This window comes from Meriones unguiculatus, chromosome 6, assembly GCF_030254825.1.
Source record: "Meriones unguiculatus strain TT.TT164.6M chromosome 6, Bangor_MerUng_6.1, whole genome shotgun sequence".
Lineage (NCBI taxonomy): Eukaryota > Metazoa > Chordata > Mammalia > Rodentia > Muridae > Meriones > Meriones unguiculatus.
This window is the reverse complement of record NC_083354.1, coordinates 95,476,428-95,502,236: the sequence shown is the minus strand read 5'-3', so window position 1 is coordinate 95,502,236 and position 25,809 is coordinate 95,476,428. Positions and strand designations below refer to the sequence as shown.

At 42.8% G+C, this 25,809-nt stretch overlaps 1 protein-coding gene and 1 pseudogene across 2 annotated transcripts in view; both read left to right on the top strand.

The window, feature by feature from the left end:
- The first annotated feature begins 5,271 nt into the window (after positions 1-5,271).
- Pde7a (phosphodiesterase 7A) overlaps positions 5,272-25,809 on the top strand; it is an 87,267-nt gene continuing 66,729 nt past the window's right edge. For both annotated transcript variants that reach the window (XM_060385743.1, XM_060385742.1), the window contains exon 1: positions 5,272-5,533. In XM_060385743.1, the coding sequence (XP_060241726.1) occupies positions 5,396-5,533 (138 nt within the window). In that variant the 5' untranslated portion in view covers positions 5,272-5,395. The remainder of the gene's footprint in view (positions 5,534-25,809) is intronic.
- On the top strand, positions 13,258-21,449 carry LOC132654735 (non-histone chromosomal protein HMG-14-like; annotated as a pseudogene).

Here is a 25,809-nt window from a genome sequence, read left to right as displayed (position 1 = left end):
CCAAGCAGCCATTAACTACCAATATACCTCTCAGCTAGGGGCGGGTCCTCGTGAGCCCCTCTCCCACCTGTGCTGGAATGCTGACTGGCTTGCTCTTGTGCTGGTCTTGGACAGGCAGCTCAGCTGCTGTGAGTTTGTGTTCAGCAAGCAGCTCTGTCATGAGCAGGGAACACTTTCACAACCTGACACAGAGAAATGGACCTTGAAGAACAGTCATAAAACCTGCTCTGACTCAAAATCAGAACTGATTGTCATTACTTATGTTTCCCAGGGCTGCTATAACAAATAGCTAGAAACTGGGCGCTCAAAACAGCAGGAGTTTTATTTCTTCCTTGGTAGGAAAACTATAAATCTAAAATTGAGTTACTGCTCCCTCTGAATGTTCTAGAAAAGAATGTTCCAACTGGAACATTCAGCTATACTGGAACCTGAGACCGCCACTCCTAGTTAACTATCAAACCCAGGTAGGGATGCTTACACTATCTAGAGTACACTAAGCTACACAGCTGAAGAAGGAATGCAGGAGATGTTGGGACTGTTCTTCATACTTACTGTTCATAGACTTTGTGGGGAAAGTATAACAATCCCTGTGAGTAGACTGCTCAGGAAAGAAGGTTTGGTCAGTCCACAAGGCAAGGAATCAGTACCAGCTAAGACATTTTTTTGTTGTGGATATAAACATGCTTTTGTTTTGGTCCCAGGTGTAGGATGTGGGACTGATTCAGATGGTCCACAGCAGCAGCCTATTTGCCTCATGTAGGAGGAGCTCTTTGCCAGCTGCAGATAGTTGAGGACTATCTGCAGATAGTTTGAGACAAAGCTGAGGACTCGGAAGAAAGTAAGTGCCAGAGCCCAGAGTGTGGAGGCTCAGAGAAAGAGCAAGGCTGCTCCTGCTTTTCCCTTGCTGCTCCTAGTTGCTGTTGTGAAACAAGAAGATGGAGATCTACTGAAACGAGGAACAGACTGGCTCCAAGGAACCCAATGACCCTGATCAGCAGGAAGCAGCTAAGAAAGAACTGTGTCCCCTCCCCAACTAACCCTTTCTCTCTCCTACCTGGTGTTAGGGTGTTGGAAAGGATTGGGTTGGAATAGGGAGAAACAGACAAGAAATGTAACTAAAAGAGTTAAAAAATGCAGCACACCAATATTTCCTGAAGGCAAAGGGTACTCCCTTGGTCATAGTAGAGAGAGATGGTAGTCATGAATAGTTGTCATAGTAGTTATAAGAATGTTACCTGATGCAGATTCAAGGACAATGGTTACAAGTGCTTTGACATAGATCTGCACACCTTAACCAATTATTTTCTATTTGTCTCCATCTCAATCTTCTAATACTACTTAATGCTATGTAGCCTTATATGTTAGCATTTAAGTTTCAGAATATTAGGGAGGTACTATGACTTACCAAGTGGAGGAATGAATGTAGCTCAAAGAAGACACTGTAATCTCTTTTGGAGAGGGAATGATCAGGATTGGGTTGTGTGAGGGAAAGTTTCATATTACAGGAAGAAGTCTGATTCTACTGAAACATTACATGAGTGAGCATGAATGTCAGGGTTGTTACTCCAGTCCTATGTATGTACTGCCAATCAATTTCCCAGAAGTTGCCTCCCCACCCTCACCCTCCATCTTATGGTTCTGCTCTCAGCTACCCACAGCAGAAACGCGAAAGATTTGAAAGTGGGTAAGAAGTCAGTACACTTGGAATGTTGGTCTATACAACATCCTATGAACTGTTGCAACTTTCCCAGGTGTCTCTGATTCTGTCAACTTGCCTCATGTTAAGTAGTAGTAGCCAGGCCTGCAGTATCTCTAGCTACTCTGAATTCAGGGCTAGCTTCTGGGTCACTGGTGGAAGACACAGCAAGGAAAACACATGGGTTCCAGTTTTGTTTTTTTTTCTCATAGGTCACAAGTTGTCTAAGCCTCTTACTTCTTTGCAGCTCACTTACAGTGGCTTCACACTCACTACCAGACATTGAGGCATAAGCCTTTCGTAAACCTCTTTGCCAGCTTCTCTTCCTGCTCCTGGTTTAGTGGCTTTTCTATGAGCCTGCACTAATTCCTCCCTGACCCTACCACACCAGCTTCTCCATAAAAAAGTGTTATAATAGCAAATACCTATAGTAAATCCTTTGTATCACTTTCAGTGACTCTGCTTCTTTGATATACATTCAAAGTCACCTTATTAGGTCCTTTTTTTTAATCTCATGAGAGTACTGGTTAACCTAACATCTTTTTTATTTTTTATTTTTGGTAGTTTTATAATCAGCTTGTCTAGTTAAAATACACTGGGCTATGTTCCATGATCACGTAGAACTGTCATCCACCACTGGATGACAGATTTTCAGTAGGTTAAGTCTTCATATTCAGAAGACACTCTATAAAAACATCTTTTGTATGAACCTTAACTTTCTTTAAATTCATCTTTAGGTACTTAACTTTTTGTTGCTTTAAGTAATGAGATATCTTTCAGTATTTAAGTTTAAAGTTTATCTCTGTGATGGTTCATTTTTTTGTGTCAAATTGGTCAAGCTGTAGCATCCAGCTGTTTGGCCCAACAGAGGTCAAGATGTTGCCAACACCTATAATCTGTAGAACCTATAATCTGTATAATCAATGAAGAGAAGCAGAATGAGGGACTGGAGTGAGTGAGGAGCAGCCTGATGTGAGTAGCTAGTGATGCCACCTGGGATCATGGTGGGGTCCTGGGCTATGCTGCCACTGGGGGCCCTGCAAAAGCAGGTTTGTATTACCACCAAAGGCCAAGTAGATGTCCCTGGACTGATTTGCCACCTGGGTATATGCTGATGTCTGAGGGCTGTGCAGAACTGGCCCTGTTTCTCAACTGGGCTCTAAGCCACACTGGAGGATATGAGCATGGGAGAGCTGGCGCTATCTCCCGTCTTCAGTGCTGTGGTGTGGACAAGGGAGAGATGCCCCCCCCCCCCCCCCCCCGTAATCTGCAGATTATCCTCATTAAAGTAGCTGGGCCTCATCTATACACTTGAAGGGTTTAAGAACAAAGATTTAGGTTTTCTGAGAAGCAGCAACCCTGCCTGCCTTTTCAGCTCAGTGGTTTTCTCTTAAAGGTTTCAGATCCTGGAATGCAAGATCAACTCTTACAGTCTGTCTACTTTCCAGATTTCAGTTTAGGCAATCTTGAGGCAATCCCTTGAAATCTCTCTTTAACACCTCCTCCAGCCCCTTTCTGGCATTGCTCTGATGAACCCTCCCCAAGAACACTGAAAACAAATAAATTTCTCGCGCTGATATATTGCATGGTGTGGTGGAAAACATATGGTTCACAGACCAGAGTTTATTATGGCAAGTGAGTTACTTTTGGAAACTGATTGCTTATCTTAGAAAAATACTGCATGTAGAATACCTAGCAGGGTTCTTGACTCATAGAGGTACATTAATATACCTTACCGGAGATGTACTGTTTAGTTGCCTCCTTTGTGGTGGTTCTCATTATTTAATTAACTACTTGAAAATTATTAAATGTGGTACATTTTATAAAACACAAATCTTACCAGTATTAGCTTTGTGTAGAGTTACTCAAATGGTTTTGTTGTTTGAGACGGCATTTCACTATGTAGTCTGCCCGGTTTTGGACTCACTATGATGCCTAGGCTGACCTTGAACTCTTCAACCTGCTGCACCAGGAGCTGCAATTGCAGGTATGTGCGACCATCATGCCCACCAGATGTAGCGTACACATCATTTGAGGTTTAGCTCTTGAGATGTATCTATGAAGGTGTTGGGCAAGTTTTTGTTTGTTTGTTTTTGATGAGTCTATCTACAATTTAGTCGATTGTGTGAGAACGATTTTTCTGAAAAGTAAATGGGTGAAAGTGCTCAGCATAATCCCAAATGATATGCTTAACACATCTACATGTCAGGGGAGTAGGGAGTAATTAGGATTTCAAAGGCAGTGAGATCAGTTGCTGCACTAAAAGCAGCTAAGTTAGTGCTTCATCATCCAGTGAAGACAAATTCCACAACACAGAAGGGATCATATCACATGATGAAGACCAGGCAAGTAGAAAATACACAGGGGCACGCAGCTTAAATAATAAGAAGATACACATTTGTCCGTTTATCTGATCACGGCCAGGCTCACGCTGTACTTGCAAAGGCCTGCCACCTTGCCAATGAGCATCTCAAGTAACTGGGAGATTAGATGCCCCTGAGAAATGATCCAAAAATCAATTTTGCCAGCAGGGGAGAGGTTGTTCAGGTTCAACTATCTGATGCTAAACGCATCATAAAGTCAGCTCTTGCGGAAAAGCTTTGGTGTTTGGGGGGAAAAAACTTCAAAGAACAAGCAAATTATATCCTCATTTTACCAAAATAGGCGAAGAGCTTTTCCAACATTCTAAGCAGCAAAAGCTAACAAAGAGGGGTCACGTTTGGCTAGTGGATCTTCCTCCTTGTTCCCCTCTGCCTTCTCAATACCGTCATTTCTCATATATTTTCTTGGTTGTAGAATTTTACTTTTCTCCACCCGAAGACCCTCCTTCTCACTCTGGAGTAATTTTGGCCCCTCTCTCCGACCTGCAAGCCCGATCGCCTGCGGCCTCACCTGCCAAGGCAAGCCACTGCAGCTTTGCCTTGCTAGGGCATGGACCGTGACGTAGCGGGAGGGCTCGTGAGGTCTGCTGACGTCACCGTCGCAGCGGTCTCCCGCGAAGCCCTAGATCGGGAATCCCAGATGGGGACACAAGCCGTGAGGGCGCCCAGGACTCCGGGATTAGGGGCTGGGGGACGGGGGCTTGCCGGAACGCAACAGCCCCTGTCACGTAGCCCAAACAAACCACGGGTGCGTGCGCCCGAGGGTGGCCCGCTCGACACTCCTGCGCAAGCGCCGCGGGTTGCGGGGAGGGAGCTGCGGGGAGACGGGAGGGGCCGAGGGGCGCGGAGCGCGGCGCCCAGCGGACGCAGGCAGCCTCCTCCTGGCCCCCGGCGGGCTCCCAGGCGCGGCGGCGGCGGCGCGGGGCCGGCGGCGCGGCGTCGTGACGTCACGGGGGCGCCGGCCGTGGTTGGCGCAGGGTCCGCGGCTGCAAAGTGTGAATTACGCCGGGCTCGCGCCGGCGGCGGTGAGCAGTGAGGCTCGGGGAGGGGAGGGGCAGGGCTCCGGCGGCCGAGCTGCTCGCTGCTGTGCTCCCGGCCGGGCCCGCTCTCACACCCCGCAGCCCCGGGGCAGCGGGGCCGCCTTCCGCGCCCCGCGGCCGCTGCAGCCCTTCCCGCCGCCGGCGGTGCGGAGGGCTGGGAGGCGTCCGCCGACGCCAGCGCCGCCCGCCCCGCGCGCGCCTCGGCCCCGGGTCCCCGCAGCGCGGCCCCCTCGCAGCGCAGGGGCGGGCGCCGCGCGGAGGCGAGGCGGGCGTGTTCGATGGAAGTATGCTACCAGCTGCCGGTGCTGCCCCTGGACAGGCCGGTCCCCCAGCACGTCCTCAGCCGCCGAGGAGCCATCAGCTTCAGCTCCAGCTCCGCGCTCTTCGGCTGCTCGCATCCCCGGCAGCTCTCGCAGGTAACCGCCGCCCCGGGGCCCGCACCAGCCGTTCCGCGCTTTTGTCTTTTGTCTCAGGTTCTGTAGGCTGGTCTGTCCATCCGAGTGCCTTTCTCTGAGCTGAATGCCCACAGACTCTGTGACACCCGGTCCCCCCACTCCCGGTGCTAGCCGGTCAAGCCTGCTGCTAGCCCCAAGCAGTGACTTTGTCCTCCCCTCCTATTCCCATTCCTCATGCAGGTTGGGCCCCTTGTTCCTTAGCAGTGACCCCCCGAGCACACCTGTTCGCCCCCGCCCCCCTGGTCCTCCCGGACACCTGTGCGGGTTTGCATGCCACACTGGTCTTGAGGTTCTCAGAACAATGGGCCTAGATGTCCCATTGTGGTCCTCACCCAAACTGCTTCCTTTCAGCGTTTGGGCCTAGGTGTCAGGAACTAGTGTGCGAAGTTGATGGTTTCGAATAATTTTCTGATTTGATAAAGGAGTTTTTAGGAGAGAAACCACTGATGAGCATTCACAAAGGACTTTGTTTCTGATGGCCCAACACCAATTGTCCTGAGCATTTTTATTTTTTCTGTGAAATTTTTGGCTCAACTCCGTAGTTGGGCTAATGTTGGTTGCCAGATTTAGAATAAAGAGACAGAAGAATTTTACTTTGTTGGCATATGAACCTGGTGCCCTCATTGCCTGCTGCCAGAAGTTCTGAGTTTATGAGATTACTTTTGGGATGGGTACTAGGCGGGAGTGTACTTAGAGTCTCACATTTGCTAGGCTAGCACTCCAAATCAGTGAGCCTTAGCCATTTATTCATTCATTTGTTCTTTTCTATGTTTGTTTATGGCAAAGACTTTCTAAATTGTCCACTCTTGCCTTTAACTCATAATCCATCCCCCTGCTTCAGACTTCAAGTAGAAGGCCTGAACTATCACACTGGCTCCAACAATCATTTTGTAAAATGAAGTTTTCCATTTTTTTCCTGTTACTTAGTATTACCTTTTATGGCAACCCGTGTTAACGACTCAGTTGTAGTGTATCACGAGCGAGGTATTTCTGAAAACAGGTAGTATAGACAGTATCTTTTAGAAATTTTGCTTACACTAAACTCTATTTGTCATTTGTCTTTTTCCTTTTTGGTTTTTGGCCTGCAAGATAGATACAGCAAGAGGTTCTATGTGAGTGTCTTTTTGAGGAATTCTTATTTAAGATCAGACTCTTTCTTGATACAAGGTTGTATGCTAATAAATTCAGTGTAGAACACTAAGTGGAATTTCAAATAATGCTTTTGCTACCTACTTTGAAGGGTCGTGTGTGAACTGTATTTTTATTATTGCTTAACACACCTTAAACTTCCAGAATTTCAGTTTGCCAGGCACAGTGGTACACTCCCAGGACTCAGGGAGGCAGAGCAGGGGGATCTCTGTGAGTTTGAGGCCAACCTGGTCTACAAAATGAGTTCAGGACAGCCAAGGCTACACAAAGAAACTGTCTTGAAAAACCAAAAATAAAAGTTTCAGAATTTAAAAGATATTAAAGTGATGGTGAGAAGGTTTTTCATAATAGTAAATAAAGGTCTTTAATGGAAGTAACTTTTTAATTTCAAAATACTGCTTACTTCCACAGATGAGCAAATATAACAAACACCCTTTTTCAGTTACATATAAAAGGTAAAGGCAATCTCTTTATATAAAGTTATAAAATATGCACTATGTGTTCCTGCTTCTTGAGGCGGAAATGAATGAGAGGGAAGATTCCAAGGGATTGAAAGCAAGCTTGATCCCAAGGGTTTTTACCTAGTGTTTTAATTAACCCACAAAGACCAATTTAAGGTCCATTTTTCTTTGTTCATCCCTAGACAAAGATTTAAATGAGTAATGGAATTTTAAATCTACAATTGTGGCAAATAAAGCAAATACTGTAGAAGTATACCTATTTTACTAGCTCTTAAAAGTTCTAAACAGTTTACAGATCTCTAAGAAAGTATGTTGGAATTCCTTAGGTTTGAGACAGAAAATTTTCCTTACTGAATATTGTTCTCCTGGTCAGTGTTTGCTTAGTGTTCCAGGGCTCATAAACTCACCCAGAGGTTGAGGTGGATGTGTTACCATTATCAAGGCCTTGTGTATCACTTAATAGTATATCATGTATTGGAACTGAATACTTACAGGATAGATGGAAGAGGTAATGGGAAAAGGGAGGTAAATAATCTTGGAATCTTATTCAGAGCTCTTTAAAACAAGTATGTGGTTGAATTACAAGCTTCCACTACCCTTGAATCTTTAGTTCCTAAGCTTATGGTTACAGAACTTGGCAGAAGTCTAGGTGGTTTTGCAATATTATTTAAAAGACTTCATTTTTTTTTCTTCAGTTACTAAGTAGAATTTTAATTACAAATTTTTTGTTTTAAAATATGTTCAAAGCCAGCTATCATCCTGTTTTTTTTATTTTTCCCACAGTACTGAAACCCAGCCATTAATAGGGAGTAATAAATATTTGAGTGAATGAATAGATGAAACTACTGCAGAGTCAGCTGAGCTTCAATTTTAAGTATGAAACAGTGTGAGGAGATCAAAGTACAATAATGGGTTATTTATCTAAAATTTGGTTTCAGAATTATAGACTTAAAAATGATCCAGACAACAAGCAGAAAAAAGGCACTTAATGCCAGACCATGGAAGCCTGGCCACTCAAGTCCATAGTTGTTCTGTGACCGCCACATTTACGCTGTAGCACGCAAATGCCCCACCCCTAAACACTCAGCACACACACTCACACACACACACACACACACACACACACTCACTCACACTCTTAGTAAAACTTAAAACAGGACTGAGCAATCAACATACATTTGAGTATCGTCTCAAAGCCTGTGAGATTGAGCAGACTTTCCTAAGTAGCAGGAAATATAAAATGGAATTACAAGTGGCTACTGGCCATTCACCCAGATAGAAGCACAAGTTGACAGCTGACATACCACGAGTGACGGATGGGAAAATTTCTCCTAAGCTGGCAAGATTTTTAAAAGCACTGTAGAGATGTTTAGCTTAGGGACTTCAGTGTTGTATAACAGAGATTAGCCAAAAAAAAAAAAAAAAAAAAAAACAAAACCCTGCACAGAGTCAAATTTTCCAAGTTGAAAGAAAAAAAAAAAAGATTTGTGTGACAGTTGTTTTGTGCTCAAATGGTAAAACTTAACCTGGAGAATTCACCTCTGCAACACTGACATTGACATTGTATGTTAAACCAGTCATGCAGTGATTTTTTTTCAAACAACTAAATCAAGATTCTTGAATTATTTGAAGAGTGAGGATGATAAACGGATCCTATTTGTTGCCATTTTGGATGCAGGTTGCATAGAGGAGTTTAAACATTAGTCTTTCAGAACAAAGTTCATATTTGAAAAGAAAGAAGGCACGACTTGTGCTGTCTTCACCATCGATGTTTTACGTGTTTATGCTTCAGTAAATATGAAAGTTGAGGTGGCGTGCTGGGGGGGGGTGCTGGAGCACTGCACTTGGAGGGATTAGTCAGATTTAGAGGTTGTGCTGGCTAGTTTTATGTCAGCTTGACACAGCTAGTTATTTGGGAAGAGAGAACCTCAACTGGGGTTCTGGCCAGTGGTGGGGGCATTTTCTGTTTTGTTTTTGATTGATGGATGATAAGTGAGGAAAGGTGCAGCTCAGTCTAGGTGGTGTCACCTTTGGGCTGAGGGTTCTGAGTAAAGCAGACTGAGCAAGCCATGAGAATAAGCCAGCAAACAGCCCTCCTCCATGGCTTGTGCATCTGCACCTGCCTCCATGCTCTGGCCCAGTGTCCCTGCATGATGTACTACAAAACAGATTTCTTTGGTCCTAGTGTTTTACCATAGCAATAGAAAAGTAACTAAGGTAGAGGCATAGGAACAAATTTTATTTGCGTTAGTAATTTAAGGTTTAATTTTTTAAATATAAGAATATGTGTTTTTACTGAACAAAGTATTAGTTTACAGAATATGGATATAATCTATTATATATAGTCTGATTGTGTTGTTCTAAATAGTCTAGAACTCACAGGGTACTTCAGGCTGTTCTCAAACCTGTAAGCTTCCTGCTTTGTCTTCAAAATGCTGGGATTAATATCACAGTGAGTCACCTTTGACGTCTCATTTAGAATTCTTGTGTCCTCTCCCCATCACCCCACTTTTGGTTGTTTGAGACAAGGTCTCCAGTTTATTTATTATTTATTACACTTTATTCAATTTGTATCCCAGCTGTAGCCCCCTCCCTCGTCTCCTCCCAGTCCCACCCACCCTCCTTCTATGCCCCTCCCCTACTATCTATCCCTAGCCTATCAGTTCTCATCAGGGCTGGCTGCATTGTCTTCCTCTGTGGGCTGGTAAGGCTACACCCCCCCCCACACACACACACACTGGGGGGAGGTGATCAAAAAGCCAGCAACTGAGTTCATATCAGAGACAGATAAGCTCCCCTTACTAAGGAACCCACTTGGAAACTGAGCAGCCTATGGGCTTCCTTTGAGCTGGGGTGTCCAGATTCTCTCCATGAATGGACCTTCGTTGGAGTATAAGTCTCTGCAGGGGCCCCTGTGCCCAGGTATTTTGGCTCTGTTGGTCTCCTTGTTGAGTTCTGTTCTCTCCAGGTCTTTCTATCTACCCCTTCTTCCATAAGGTTTCCTGCAGTCTGCCCAAACTTTGGCTATGAATCTCAGTATCTCCTTCGATTCCCTCACGGGTAGAGTCAGGGGCCCTCTGTGGAAGGCTGCAGCCAGGCTAATCTTGAACTCATTATGTAGCTAAGGATTTTGAGCTTCTACTTCTTCTATTTCTGTTTTGGAATTACAGGTATGCAACACTGAAAAATCTTTTTTAAAAGATACTATCCATAGAAAGAAAAGCCCATACGAAGTCTTACAAATACAGAACACTTACAGGAGTCCTTGTATTAGATGTTAGGAAATATAAAGGATTCATAATTTAAAAAGAAAAGTACTTTGATCCTGCTGTCCTAAAGTTTTGGTTTTTTTTTTCTTTTTTACCCTCTTTATACGGATTTAAGGGAGAAAAATATCCATTGGTAGTTAGTGTATTGGAGTTATCAAGTGTGAGGAAACACCTAGGATCCTGTAATAAACTGGGGTAAGCCAGTGTAGCTGATGATCCTTAGGCCAAGGACTGAAGACCAGTAGTAAGTGTAGGAGGCAGGGGAGAAGGTCCATTGTGTCGATAGATCTGTACTCCGCACTCTCCAGCGTGATGTTACGGGATGATTGTCACCAACTATGTAGGTAGTGGTGGTCAGTTGAAATGTGGGTATGACTCAGGACATGAAAGTTCAGTTGAGTTTTAATGAAACAACTGCAAAGCAAGTGTGTAGATCATTGCTTACTGATCATTAGTAGGAGTCAGGTTGATGGATCAGTAGTACATTCTTCAAATGCTGAACATTTTCTGCCAAGCTTTTGTTTTTGTACCTGAACTCTCTGTAATAGATGCCTTCATGCATGCTAGATAAAGTCTTTGGAATCACTAGCTCGTGTCAAAGTGAATGGCATTGTTTGGCTTTCTCTACAGGCTCTGTCCTTTCACTGTACCAAGAGAGATAATCATTCTCCTTTCATCTCTCATATTCACCAGACACTATAAATATGTGTCATAAATGGGCTACCTCTGGGCTTGTTTTGATTATAGTGAGCAAGAGTATGCTTTCTGGAGTGTACTTTTTGAACTATTTGCATTTTTCTAGTGAAATTTCTTTTGCATATCCCACAATCCTTCGTAATTAGTCCTAATCCATCTATCATCAGTTTCTAATTGTGCATTATGCAAAATTGTTGTTAGCATTGACTCTTCACCATAGGGGATGGGAGTCACTCAGTTTGTAAGGGACACCTGTGCTGCTGCTTTTGTGGTGGACCCAAGGGTTTTGCTTGTAGCCCAGCTTTGAGCAGAAAGTTTGGATTGCTGCTCCATGGCTCCACCTACTGGTAAAGATGGCTCTTAACTTTCAGAAGATAATTGTTAACTTGGTAATTTGAATTTCAGCAAAGCCTACGCTACTCAAAGTTTTGAATAGACTAAAATACAGCTTTGGACCACTCAAGATACACGAAAATGGTGTTTAATAAAGACACATTGTCCTTGCTTCAATACTAAAAATAATAATTACTGTTGTTTATATAATTCATTTTGAAGTAAAACCTACACGTTTGATTTCTTTAGCTGATGCCATTTGTGCCCAGTAGCATAGAGCCCTGGGCTGTTAAGTGTCTTGATAGAGGAATCTTTGTTCCAACTGCCTTAATCCTACTAATTTCATCTGCTTCAGCTATGAAGGTAAGTGGACTATCATCAGACGTTTAGGTTCACGGATTACAAATGTTGATGAATATGAGTAAAGAAAATGCATTTGACACATTTGATCACCCTGGGCTTTTCAGAGCATACTGGAAATATTTCATTGTAGAGGCCATGTTCTAAGGAAGATCTAACTAATCATGCTGTCAGTGACCCAGAGATAAGAGATAGAAAATGGTGTGTTTGGTGGGTGACTAAATAAATTAGAGACACTTTATTTGGAGGGAAAAGGACACTGGTTTCACCCGGAAGGAGTTGAGTTGGGGGTGGACATTGCTGTGCAGGATGGTAGAGCACTGCTGCCTTCCGGCATCTGGCAGTCTGTCCTGTGAAGGAGAGGAGGAGAAGAAAGGCAGATCTGGATTTGCCCTATACTCTTACCTGTTGCTTCCTGTCTGCATTTTGTGTCAAGTGTCTGTAATGTAGAGAACACATAAGCTTTAAGTTGTTTGTCAAGGTGATACAACTGGGTGTGTGAGTGACTTAGAAGTCCAGTTCTCTGTGTGACTTTAGTCTGTATTCCTTTCTGTTTCTTTTTACCACAAGTGAAGCATGTGTCTTACTTACTTTTCTGTAGCTGTGAAGAGACACTGTGACCAAGGCAACTTGTAAAGGAAAGCATTTAATTGGGGCTTACTAATAGTTTCAGAGAGCCAGTCTATGATCATCATAGATGGCAGGAAGTATGGCAGCAGGCAGACAGGCAGATACGGTCCTGGAGCAGTAGCTGAGAACTTCCATCCTGAACAGCAGAGTCTGAGCCCGGCCTGCCCCTGTGACCCACCTCTTCCTAAAGGCCACACCCCCAATCCTCCCTAAACCAAGCAACAGCTTCAAATATATAAGCCTGTGGGGGTCGGGGGGGGCATCCTCATTCAAACCACTGCAGTGAATTGCTGAGTATGGATGGAATAAGGACCAGTAGCTGGGAACGGTAGAGGACTGGAAGAGGACTGGAAGAGGGATCTTGATGGGACTCTTCAATAAAGTATGAAAGTGCTACCTTCATGACTTTAATTGGAACTTCTGCCCTTAGAAACTCTAAAATACCAGGGAGTCTATTGAGCTTGGACATCTAGCCTGTCTGAAACATCACAGCAAAGGTAGCAGGGAGGAGGCAAGGCAGGCTTCATGGCAGATTGAAGCCCTTAAGCTCACTATTGCAAGGAGTGTCATCCAGGTTTAGTATTTGTAAATGATACGTTTCATTTGTCACTTAATTCATAACTTAAAATGGGTCTCCTTAAAATTTAAATGTGCAACAGTTCAACATTTTCCATCTCTTAAAAACATGAGTAATTAATGACTGTCAACTTTATATTTCTTTTTTCTCTCTGAACTCGTACTTTCTTTACAAGTTACTATTCCATTGTATTCTTTAGACTTAAAAACATTTATTAATCATTCCATCATATTTTTTCCACAAATAAAGTGAGTAAGCTTCATGAATACAGTAAATGGTAATAAAAAGTGCTTGAGTTTCACTGGTCACCTAGTTCTGAATTCAAGGACACAATTACAATGTAAAAATATTAAACTTGCCCGATGTGGTAACATGACAGCTATAATTCCTGCATTCTGAGGTAGAGGCAGAAGGATCGGGAGATTAAGGTCAGTCTCAGCTGCATGGTGAGTTTGAAGCTAGTCAGAGTCAAGACTCTGTCTCAAAGTCAAAAACGCATGAAAATACAGCCTAAATTCCCTGAGGACACAGGATTCTGACAACTCCAGATTTAATTGGTCTGAGTTGTTACTACACTCATGGCTAGTAGTAGAAAATTTTTACAATGTGAATCACGGGCTGGAGAGATAGATCAGTGGTGAAGAGCACTGGCTGCTCTTCCATAGATCCTGAGTTCAATTCCCAGCAACCATATGGTGGCCCACAACTAACTGTAGTGGGATCTGATTCCCTCTTCTGGTGTATATTAAGACAGAGCACTCATCATGTACATAAAAACCTATTTTTAAAAAAGCATGGTTGTACACGCCTTTAATCCCAGCATTCAGGGAGGCAGAGACAGAGGAATTACTGTGAGTTCCAGGCCAGCCTGGTCTGTGGAGTCCATTACAGCCAATGCTACTCAGAGAAACCCTGTTTCGACTCAGCCAAACTTTTGGTAGAATGCAGGGAGGGAGAGAAAGACCTGGAGGGGCTCCCTTACGGCAGGTCGCAGCATTTTGTGCAGTGGCAGCTAGGCAGCGCAGATGTGTGACAGACTCCAAGTCCCACGCGTCTCCCACCCCACACTGCCCTATGAAGAAGATTAGCACTGTTAGAGCAGTGAAGGCAGAGCCTAAGCGCCGCTCTGCTAGGCCAAGGTGGACAAGAAGCGTAAAAAGGCCGCGGGAAAGGATAAGTCATGAGATCAAAAGAGTGCAAACAAAACGGAAGAGGGGAGCAAAGGGCAAACAGGCTGAAGTGGCTGACCAGCAACCTGCAGATCTGCCTGCAGAAAACGGAGAGACAGAGAATCAGAGTCCAGCCTCTGAAGAAGAGAAAGAAGCCAAGCCCAACTAACCATCCATTGTGTCTGTCAGTGGTCCCTGCCTCCCTTTCTGCATAATCCAGAGGAATATTTTTGTCAATTATTTTTTAAATGCGAGTTTTTAGTAGTTCTATAAACATTTTTAAGAGGTGGCAGGATACCATCTTATCCTGTTTTTTAAGTATAGACGATTTTTTAAGAGGTTAAGTCATTTGCTGGTTGTCTAAGACAGAAAATAGCAGAATACTGACTAGGGAGAGGCTGTGAGTATCTCAGGGGTCACCATAACATTCCGTAGAGGGGGTTAGTTTTATATCCTACAATACAGAGCATATAAACAGAAATTTGGAATCTCCATCATGCATTTGTATCTAGAATATTTTCAGTTCTATCTGGTCCATGGTTTTAGTAGAACCTGAAAAAACCAATCCTGGGTTTTTGCCCTGTCAGAACTGTAATGTCTCTAGTCATGGCAGTCCAGTTTCCTAACAATGGTGATAATGTGCTGTGAAAGATGAAAGTTTTAAGTGTGTATTGTATGTGGCATAAAATTGTGGGTCATTGGAGTTGAGGATATGAGTATTTGATTGTATATGAGGTCTTAAGGAAAACGTGTCAAATTTGAGGCTGGAACATCACTGGAATAAGTTCAGGGAGAAACAACACATGACTCTTCATTTGGGTAGTGAACACAATGTGTAACTTTAGATTTTGAGTACTTGTGTTAAAAATTGAAATGTCTGTATACTCTGCTCCTCAGCCAATAAAATCTCAGTTGTGAAAGAGTAAGAAAAGGAAAAAAAAAAGAGAAAGAAAGAAAAGGAAGGAAGGAAAGGAAGAAGACCTGGAGGTCACAAGTAGCTCCACAAAGAGACCAACAAAGCCAACAGATGTGGCCCCAGGGAGGCCCGCAGAGACTGATATACCAACCAAGGACTGACCATGCATGGAGAGTACCTAGACCCCCATAGGCAGCTTAGTCTTCATGTGAGTACCCTAGTGAGGGGAACAGGGGCTATCTCTGACATGGACTCGGTTGCCTACTCTTTGATGACTTTCCCCTGGCAAAGTGGCCTTATCAGGCCACAGAGGAAGAAGATTCATGGAGTCCTGATGAGACTTAATAGACTAGGTCAGATGATAGGGGTAGAAGACTCCCCCTTTCTGAGGACGGGGGGCGGGGGGAAGAGGGAGGAAGGGTGGGACTGGGAAGAGATGAGGGAGGGGTGTACAATCAGGATATAAAGTGAATAACTTATAAAAAATAAAAACTAAAAAAATTACATCTGAAAAAAGAAAATTAGAGACATGGTCAAAAAAGAAAATGTGGATCACAGAATTTTTAATAAATACTAAAATAAAATTTTGCCAGAGATACATTTTCAATGATACAGATGGTTCTGATTTCATTCATTTATTTTATCTATCCATTTATATTCATCAGTAGAAAATATGGAGCCTTGCATTTATTCTGTTCCCTTTTTACCTTAATATTGAAAGTTTGTTAGCTTTTCATTACTATAACAAAATACCAGAAACAAGCACTTATAAAGAGAAAAGGTTTATTTTGGTTCACATTTTGTGTATTTCAATGCATGATCAATTGACTGTTGCTTTTGAGCCTGTGGTGAGACTACACTTCATGTTGAGGGCCCATATTACAATAAGATTTCCTTTCTTGCCCAAGAAGTTAGGGGAAAATGCTGGAATCCAACTGCTACCCTGTAAGGGCCACTGACTTGAATACCTCCCAAGAAGTCTTACCACTTAAAGAGTCTACTGACTGCTGACAGCACAAGGCTAGAATCAGAATCAGTCCTTTACTGTCTAGAACTTAGAAGATGTATCAGATTCAACTGTGACAGAATTTGTTTGTTTGTTTGTTTGAGACAAGGTTTTTCTGTGTAGTCCTGGCTGTCCTGGAACTCACTCAGCAATCCACTTGCTGGGATTAAAGGTCTGTGCCACCACACCCAGCTCTGAAACTAAATTTAAAATTTAAAGAGATGGCTCAGTGGTTAAGAATACTTGTTAATCTTCCAGGTGACCAGTTTCAGTTCCCAGAACCCATATAGCACCTCTCAACTGTCTTAACTACATGACACCAGTCATGCACGTGGCACAAACACAGGGGTGTGCGAATGCACATAAAATAAAAGCAAATACATCTGTGGTGGTTTGAATAGGAATGAACCCCTATTCAATGCTTGGCCCATGGGGAATGGCACTGTTACTAGGTGTGGCCTTGTTAAAGAAGGTATGACCTTGTTGGAGGAAGTGTGTCACTGTAGAGGTGGGCTTTGAGTTCTCCTATGCTCAAGCTGTACCCAACGTGGAACACAGTCTCCTTCTGCTGCCTGCAGATCCAGATGTAGAACTCTCAGCTCCTTTAGCATGCTACCATGCCTCCCGCCTTGACCTCTGGAACAGTAGGTCAGCCCAGATTAAGTGCTGTCCTCTGTAGGGGTTGCCTTTGTCATGGAGTCTCTGAAGAGCAATAAAACCTTTACTGAGACAGAAGTTGGTAGCAGCAACACAGTATTGCTGTGATAGGCCTGGCCATGTATTGTTTGGAGGAATGTGGATTTGGGGATTTTGGATTAGGAAAGCAGAGGAATAGTTTAAGTGGTACTTAATGGGCCATCCTACTAGAAGCATGATAGACAGTGGTGCTGAGGGTGATTTGAATTGTGGGGGGCCTGGCTCAAAAAGTTTCAGATAAGAATTTTATTATGTTGCCTAGAGATGGTTCTTGTGATATTTTGATGAAGAATCTGGCTGCTTTTTGCTCTTGTAGAGTCTGCTTGAGGCTAAAGTGAAAAAGATTTAGATAAATTGCATTGGCAGAGCCTAGTGTAGACTCTGTTGTGTGGGTAACTACTATGAAAAGCTGGAGAGATGTCTGCTCTTCTAGAGGTCCTGAGTTCAGTTCCCAGCAACCACATGGTGGCTCACAACTATCTATATTGAGACCTGATGCTCTCTTCTGGCATGCAGGGATATATCCAGAGAGAGCACACACACACATATATATATATAATAAATTTTTATATATATATAATAAATTTTTTTAAAAAGCTTTTTGATAAAATGGAGGAAGAAAAAAATATAAGTGACACCAGGAAATAGAATGGAATTAAATCCTGTGTTCAAAGAAATAAACAGATTAAAAGATATTAAATGAAATTAGAGGAGTAGTAACCTTAGGGCAAAATCCCTCCCAGCTAAACTTCATCTTGTGAAAATGAATTAAAGACAAGCTTAGGACCAGGTGTGGTAGCACAGCACTCAGAAGACAGAGGCGTACATATCTCTGCATTCAATGCCTGCCTGGTATTCAGAGCAAGTTCCGTGACAGCCAGACTTAGGCAGTGAAGGAAACCACAGAAAACAGAAAGCTAAGGGAAGATGTAATTGAACAAGGAGCTGTGTTCCATCCCCAGCAAGCAGCAGAGCTTGGCAGCTTCTGCCATGTGGTTCTGGCTTTAGAGTCAAGGATAGAAGAAAGTGATTATGTGATCTCCCTCTGTGACCAAGGAAAGATGCTGAGGTCAGGTGTGTGTGAAGGGTGTCCCTGAATGGAGGCCTAGAGAAGGCATTGTGTGAAGCTGTGAAGGTGAAACTTGGATTGCTTTGGAGACCCCAAAATGTTGGAGATGCCAGATTCTTGAAATACCTGCTGAGGAAAGCTGCTAACAGGGAATGGGACCAGCCCAAGAAAAAGAAGTGTGTTGCAATCAGCAAAGATGAAAGGAATTGGAGATCTGAAGAGTGCTTTGACATCAGACATGGAGATGCAGAGTTTGCCCAGCTCTTTATTGATCTTGCTTTGGTCCAGTATTTCCTCAGTCTGCTCCCTTCCCCACATTTTGGAATGATAATATATATCCTGTGCCATAAAGTGTTGGAAGTATGTGATTTTTGATTTTTATTTTATAGGGGATTACAGCTAAGAGATTGCATGAATTTCAGAAGAGACTTTGAACTTTGGATTTTTAAACATTGTTGAGACTATGATAGACTATGGGAACATTTGAAGTTAGACTAAATGCATTTTGTATTATGTTATGGCTATAAGCCTATGGGGGCCAGGAAGTGGAATGTGGTGGTTTGAATAGGAATGTCCCCCATTAGACTCATGTTTGAATGTTTGGCCCAGCCCACAGGGAGTGGCGCTGTTAAGAGGTGTGACTTTAACTGTTAGAGTAGGTGTGACCTTGTTGGAGGAAGTGTCTTCTTTTGGGGGCAGGCTTTAAGGTCTTACATACTGAAGCTGTGCCTAGTGTGACACAGTGTCCTGCTGCCTGCGCATCAAGATGTAGGACTCTAAAGATCCTTTTCTAGTACCACATCTGCCTGCACACTACCATGCTTTCCACCGTGATAGTGGGCTAAACCTCTGAAACTATAAGTCAGAACCAATTAACTTTTCCTTTATAGTAGTTGCCTTGTTGTCTCTTCACAGCAATAAAACCCTAACTTTAGACAACATCTCTTTAAACAATTGGTAGATCATAAATATGCTGTTTTAGTAATACTACTTATTGTTCTGAATTATGTGTAACGGTGTTCCTTATCCAAACCATTTTTATTCTTTTGTCAGCTAGCAACATTTTCACGGAATTAGTGACTTAGAAAAAAGTTTTGATGCCTTGTGTTTAGTCTTTTTTCTGCCTTGAATATGTTGAAATACTCCTCTGGTTCCCAAGGCGTTGTTAGACAAACCTCAAGACAGAACTTACTCTACAGTAAGTTTCAAAACCAGGGCTGGAGAGACAAGACGGCTCAGTAGGTAAGAGCACTTGCTGTGCCTGGTCCTGAGGCCTGCAGAGTGGATCTAAGTACCCAAGTCTGACCATCCATGAGCACCTTTTAACTGTAGCTCCGAGTGACCGCATGTTCCTTTCTGACCTGTGGGTACTTGCACCCTTCCGTGCACGCACAGACACTTGTACACACATACTTACAAGTAACCTCATTAAAAATATGTTTATGAAGACCCTGAGAAGAGGAAGGAGTTAAGAGGGACAGGAAGTGCAAACAAAGGAGAAACAATATGTGTGTCACCAAAATGTTTCTAGAACATTATGTAGGTATGGGCTGGCAAGATGGCATGGTGGGTGAAGGCACTCGCCACCAAGCCTGACAACCTGAGTGTGATTCCCAGAGTCCACATGGTGAAAAGAGAGAGCAAATTCCTGCAAGATGTTCTTTGACCATCACCTGTGCAAGTATGCACACACTCTCTCACACAATATAAATAACAAGTACTCAAAAAAGAAAGAGAAATTTTCAGATGGAAATTGAGGACCTAATCAGTCCCCTGGAGACTTCAGGAATTTGCCTGACATAATGAGAGCTGCTGCTTGCTGTGTTTGATGTGTCTCACCTTCTACTGTTACTTTGTTCTCTATAAACAGGCTTATGTGTCATGTTTCTCCCCTTTACTGAGGTGTAGGGGAAGAATCATTGCATAGCCCAGGCTTTGAGTTTGGAATCCTCCTGCCTCTATCTCCCAAATGCTAGGGTTACATTTGTGTGCCATCACACCTGACATTTTCCCTGGGGTTGATTATTCATAGTCTTAACTGTTTTCTTGACCGTAGGGATGGAGTTAGAATTTGAAGACTTGAAAGGGATGGGTTAATTCCATTGTAGAGGTTTAATTGTTACGGGTCAAAGATACAGAGTGTGTAAGGGTTACACAACTGGAAAGCAAAGAAGTATGAACTTATTTCAGTCTGTGTTCACTGTATTGCTTTTATTCCTGATCATAGGCTTCCTATAAAAGGATTGGTCTATAGGATTTCTTTTAAGTGGAAGAATTTGTTTAATTAAGTGACAAATCTTTAATACATTGATCAAGCATATGTTTAGAGACGAGTGATTATTAGAAAAAGTTAGAATGCAAACACCTAATTCTAAAAATAGCTTAGCTACTTTTAATTAAAATATAACAGAGACAAAGCAGAGTCATTGCAAGTGTTATATATGAATAGAGACACAGCATTTGACTTGCTGAAGTCAGGTTTATGTGGAGTGCAATAAAGATAACCTTTCTTAAAGAAACTTGCTAGCATTTTAAAATTAATTTCTGAATGATGTTTTTTCACCCCTGGGAATAAAAGAATATTGATGATGCACAGCATTTACTGTCAACACTGTATATTCGCTATGTGTGAAGCAGGTTTTTTTCTTTGCAATTTTAATATTTTCTTCATTCTCTTTTGTGTTCATGTGTCAGTTCATTGTGAACGTTTATTTCAAGAAAAACAATAAAAAGGTAAAAATATCAATTTTAACAAGAGCAATACCATCTGATTTCTTAAAACAAGAATACTTGTTAATAACTGTCAGAAGATTTAAGCGTGTGTGTGTGCATAAATGTGCACGCATTTGCCTGTGCCTGTGACTGCTACCTTGTGTGTGGAAGTCAAAGGATGACTTGCAGGAGTCAGTTTTTTCCTGCTGCCAAGTGACTTTTGGGAAATGTATTCAAGTCATCAAGCTTGGTGGCAAGAATCTTTATCTATGAAGTCATCTTGTCAGCCCTGTACATAGATTTTTGGTAACAACATTAAATGACGACGAGTATTTCAGTGTTCGCTTGTGGAGAAATGGTTAAAATCATAGTGTTTATCATTCCAGTGCTAGGATCAAAACCTGGCCTTTAGACCTGTTAGGCAGGCACTCAACCAGTTAACTACATCCCAACTCAATCGATGGCATTGTACTTAAACAGAAAGCAGTATTTGATGAGATGATGCCATCTAGCCATGTTTATCATGGAAAAATTAAACAACCATTTGAGTGAGGGAATAAAGGTGTTGAAAATGGTAAATGTTTTCTGCTTGTCTTTCCTTCCTTCCCCCCTCCTCCTTTGAGGGAGTAAGGGTATTTTTGAGGTGTCTCAGTATGCAGCCCTAAACTTGCCTCCACCTTCTAGGTTCTGAGATGGCAGGTATATGCTACCATGCCTAGCTTCTTAATGTACCTTTCTAGGTAGCATCTATATTTGTAAGTAAAATCATGGGTAATGTTATAGATACTAATGTATGCTTATGCCAAATTTGTAAGGTTGTTCAATATAATGATAATGGAGCTATCTTTGAGTAATGAAAATTGTGGCACATTTTACTGTCTTTGTACTTTGATTTTTATTACATAATGTGAACTTTTTTTGTAAGCTAAAAATCAACAAAGATTTTCTTTAAAACCTTCCCATTTTAAAATGATTTGCATTTATTAGTTCAGTTTGAACATTGTTCAAGTAGTTTTAAAATTATGAAAAGATTGGACTCTGGTTAATAAAATAGTATTATATTCACAACTGTATTCCTGAGCCTGGTTTTAACTATAAATACAGGTAAATTTTATTTAAGTGGATGGACAAGTATTCCTCATCCTCTTCACATTTAGAAGTTTAACTTTTTACAGTGGTTTTTAGTCTTGGAGAATTCCATACAGTGTATCTTGATCATATTCACACACATACCCTACTTCTCCCAGGAACACCCTCCACCTCCCCACCACTCCCATACACACTGTGTTTGGGGGGGGGGGGCGGTTATGGGGGATTTTTGTTTTAAGACTACCTCATAGCAAACTTCCTCCTCCTCTGGTCTGTAAAATCTTTCTCCCAGTTTCCCACTGTGTCCCCATGCCCAAAGTGTAGGGTTGTGTTTTAAGTGTCTTCATTGGGTTGGGCATCCCACAGTCAGCTGTTCTCTACATTGAGACCAGCTGTGGCGTTCTGAAATGATCTCTGTCTTCTGCAAAAAGAAATTCTTTGGTGAGGAGTGAGAGTTTCACTAACCTGTGGGTGTAAGGAGACGCTCTTAGAATATAGTTAACTGTTCGGGAGACTGGACATAACAGGTTCTCTAGGTTTCCTGACCTAACCAGCCATGGTAGGTGGCTAAATTTACAATGCCAGGCATGAATTCCCTCCTGTTGATCAGGCCTTAAGTCCAGTTAGGTTTTAGTCACCTCCATGATGTAAGTGCTGCTGTTGCACCTTTTAGACTGTCTTGCTGTGCTGGTTATTTGGGTTTGGTGGTGCTACAGGGGAGGGCCAGTGGTTTCTGTTCTCCCTGGCAGGTTGTGTGGCTCCTTCAACACTGTGAGCCAGTCCTTAGTAAGGAGGCTTCCAGGAGAGTGTGGATTGTCTTTAGCAAAGACTGAAGGGCATTTTCTGCAAAGCAGCAAGAGCAACAGCAGTGTCTGCATTGTTTGGAGGTCTCTTGGACTCTCCCAAGCAGCAACTCAGAAAGTTTTCTAGGCAGAAGGTTTATGGTGTTTTGTGGGAGCATTGTCAACTTTAATTGGAGTAACTTCAGTTAAACAGTGTGTGTGTGTGTGTGTGTGTGTGTGTGTGTGTGTTAAATAAACATAAAATTATTCCCTGTGGCTTTGTGTTATGAGTCTTTCCCCTTCCCTCTCCCTCAGTCTTGCTGTTTCCCTCCCTCTGCAGGTTAAGTCGCTCATTTCCCCATTTCATAGCAACAGTGTCCCATTACTCCCCTTTCTAGTTTTCCTGTGGTTGGTGCCCCCTCCCTGCTGTGGTCCCTTTTAACTTCACTAATATACATGGTTACTCCAGGTTATATGTCGGAGTTCGCATTACAAATAAATTCATTTGCCTGAAAATTCAGCTATAAAGAAAACCGAAGCCCTGAAGCATAGTGTGTTAAGTATAGTATGGAAGAAAACACTACAGTCTTAATGGAAGACAAAGGAAAGGTATGATGATGGCTATTTACAAAAAGTTTTAATTGCCGATGTCAGAGCTTGGAAATGAAATTTTAGGTATAAACTTAACTTAGTAAACTATTTGAGGATCTCTGTGTATGGGATATAAAATCTAAAAAGACTTAAGAAATGTGGGGGTTAAAACAGACTGCAGAGTTCTGTTCCCCCAGTGTGAACTGCAGAGCTGAAGGGCACCTGAAGAGAGCTCAGGATTCTTTCCTGTGGAGGCAGACCTGGTTTTGGCTGTGAAGTCTGGACCATTTTTAGAGCAGAATGACCACTTTAAAAAGACAGTGAAACTGGGTGGGAAATGGACACAACTGGAAATCATTACGGGAAATGATGCAGACTCAGAAATACTGCCTGCTTTCTCTCATGTAGAACCTAAATTTAAAATTCTATGTGCATCTGCTTGTGTGTGCTTATGTGAGGGGGAGAGGGTCACAGAACTTGAGGTGAAAAATAAATAGATTACAGTATAAAAGGAAAGCAGAAGAGCCAGGTAGAATGGGGAGAGCGATGGATAACAGTGAGGGAGGGGAACAGACAATGACAAAGTATAGTAACATGAATGAAACTTCTCTGAAGAAACCCAAGATTTCCTTAGGTTTCTTCTGTATTAGCTTTAAACAAATGAATGAGTAAGTACAATTAAAGCAGGTCACTGTCATGTTGATTAATATAGTGGTCGAATACTGTACATCAATAATTCTGACAGGAGCCTCGCAATGTGACCTTAGGGTAAGTATCTTTAGATCTGTAGTTATGTTAGGTGAGAGCATTTGTTACTGGGACAAGACCTAAATTCAGTAACAGGTGTCTTTGTGGCCATGTAGAGACCAGATGCACTGGAAAAAGAGAGCAGGAGTGGATCTGTATGCACAGAGCTGGTATGGGGCAGCCATATACCAGCAAGACCAAGGCTTGTTGGGTTTTCAGGAACCGGGCAGAGGGAGCCTCCTGGAACACAGTCCTGCCACTCCTTTGAGTTTTTGACCTTCATCCTCAAGAACTGGAGAAAAAAAAATTCTCTTGTTTTAACTCGTCCCATTTGTAGTACTATGGCATAGCAGCCATAAGAAATGAACACAAATAGCTTTGATTATCTCAAATTTTGCTCTGTGTGTGTGTGTGTGTTTGTGTTTCATGGTGTAAACCTACCCTCCTCCTCCTCTTATTTCATGGTGCTTTCTTCTGTCTGCCAGTGTCCCTCCATTAAGGCTCAAAATTCTCCCATGGTTCTTTGCCACTCACTCCCAGCCAGTATTTGCAGAATGTTTTTGTCCTCCTTGTGTAAAATAAGTTCCCTCATCTATCTCATCCCTTGTTTTGTTTGACATTTGGCGCATGTCCCTATTTGTCTGTCTCTACCTGCTATCTGCTTCTGTTTTCCCTGCTGCCTCTGCACATCCACTTTGCTGTCTCTAGTGTGCAACAGATTAAGGTTCTGGACAGAGGAATAAGAAAGACTCATCTCATTCTTAGGTCAGAACACAGGCCAACATAAGCTTCTGTTAGGGTCACTCTCAAATTACTTTATAATTTCATATCTTCATGTTTGTCCTCTTTCTACTTGTCTTTAGTTTTACTGACACTCTTATTCTCTAATGTAAATCTCGCATAAGAATTTACTGGAATTAGGGGTTGCACAGGTGGCTCAATGGTTAAAAGCACTGACTGCTCTTCCAGAGTCTCTGGCTTTGACACGCAGCACCCACATGATCTGTAACTCCAGTTCCAGAGGAACCATCACCTTATGAACTCTGTGGGCACCAGCACGTAGGTGTTAAACAGACATACAAACAAAGCACACATATACATACTTTTTTTTTTTTAAATACTAAAAAAAAGGAAAAGAATATAGTTGGATTTAGAAAAGCCAGATGTCGGTAGCAGCACAGCTGTGAGAGGGGCTTCTGGGATTTGAACTGAGCTCTTTCCAGCGGAGCTTTCTGTGCCGTGCTGCTGTGAGGGGACTGCAGGGCTACAGTGGGCGAGGGCTGCAAGAGGCTGTGAGGGTGGCCACAGGACTATGGTGGGGCTGCAGTGGGGGCTGTGGGTCTGGTGGATCTGTGGCGGGGACTGGGAACTGCTTCTCTGCTTGAGTAGTAAATGTACACCTGGACTTAGGATAGGAAGCTGAGCTGTGCCTCTAAGATGTAAACAGCAAATGCTTGTTATTTGTTTCTATAAGAAGAATTGAGTGATATTTAAACAGAACTTAATAAAGTAACTCAGATTGTGCAGCCTAGAATTAGTATATGCTTGTTATAAAATACAAGGCTATGAATAAATTGAAAAGGAAGAAGCATCAGGGGGAGGTGATCAAAGAACCAGACACTGAGTTCATGTCAGAGATAGTCCCTACCATGGGCTACATCTGTACAGGGGTTCTAGTTATCTCCATGAATGGTCTTTGGTTGGAGTTTCAGTCTCAGAAAAGACCCCTGTGCCCAGATTTTTTTTCGTTCTGTTGCTCTCCTTGTAGAGCTCCTTTTCCTTCCAGTTCTAGGGGTCTTTTCTGAGGTAGGGGTGGGGGCAGCCTTACCAGGCCAGAGGAAGACAGTGCGGCCAGTCCTGATGAGACCTGAGAAGCTAGGGTCAGAGGGAAAGGGAGGAAGACCTCCCCTATCAGTGGACTTGGGGAGGGGCATGGGAGAAGAAGAGGGATTGGATGGGATTGGGAGGGGATTAGGGAGGGGGCT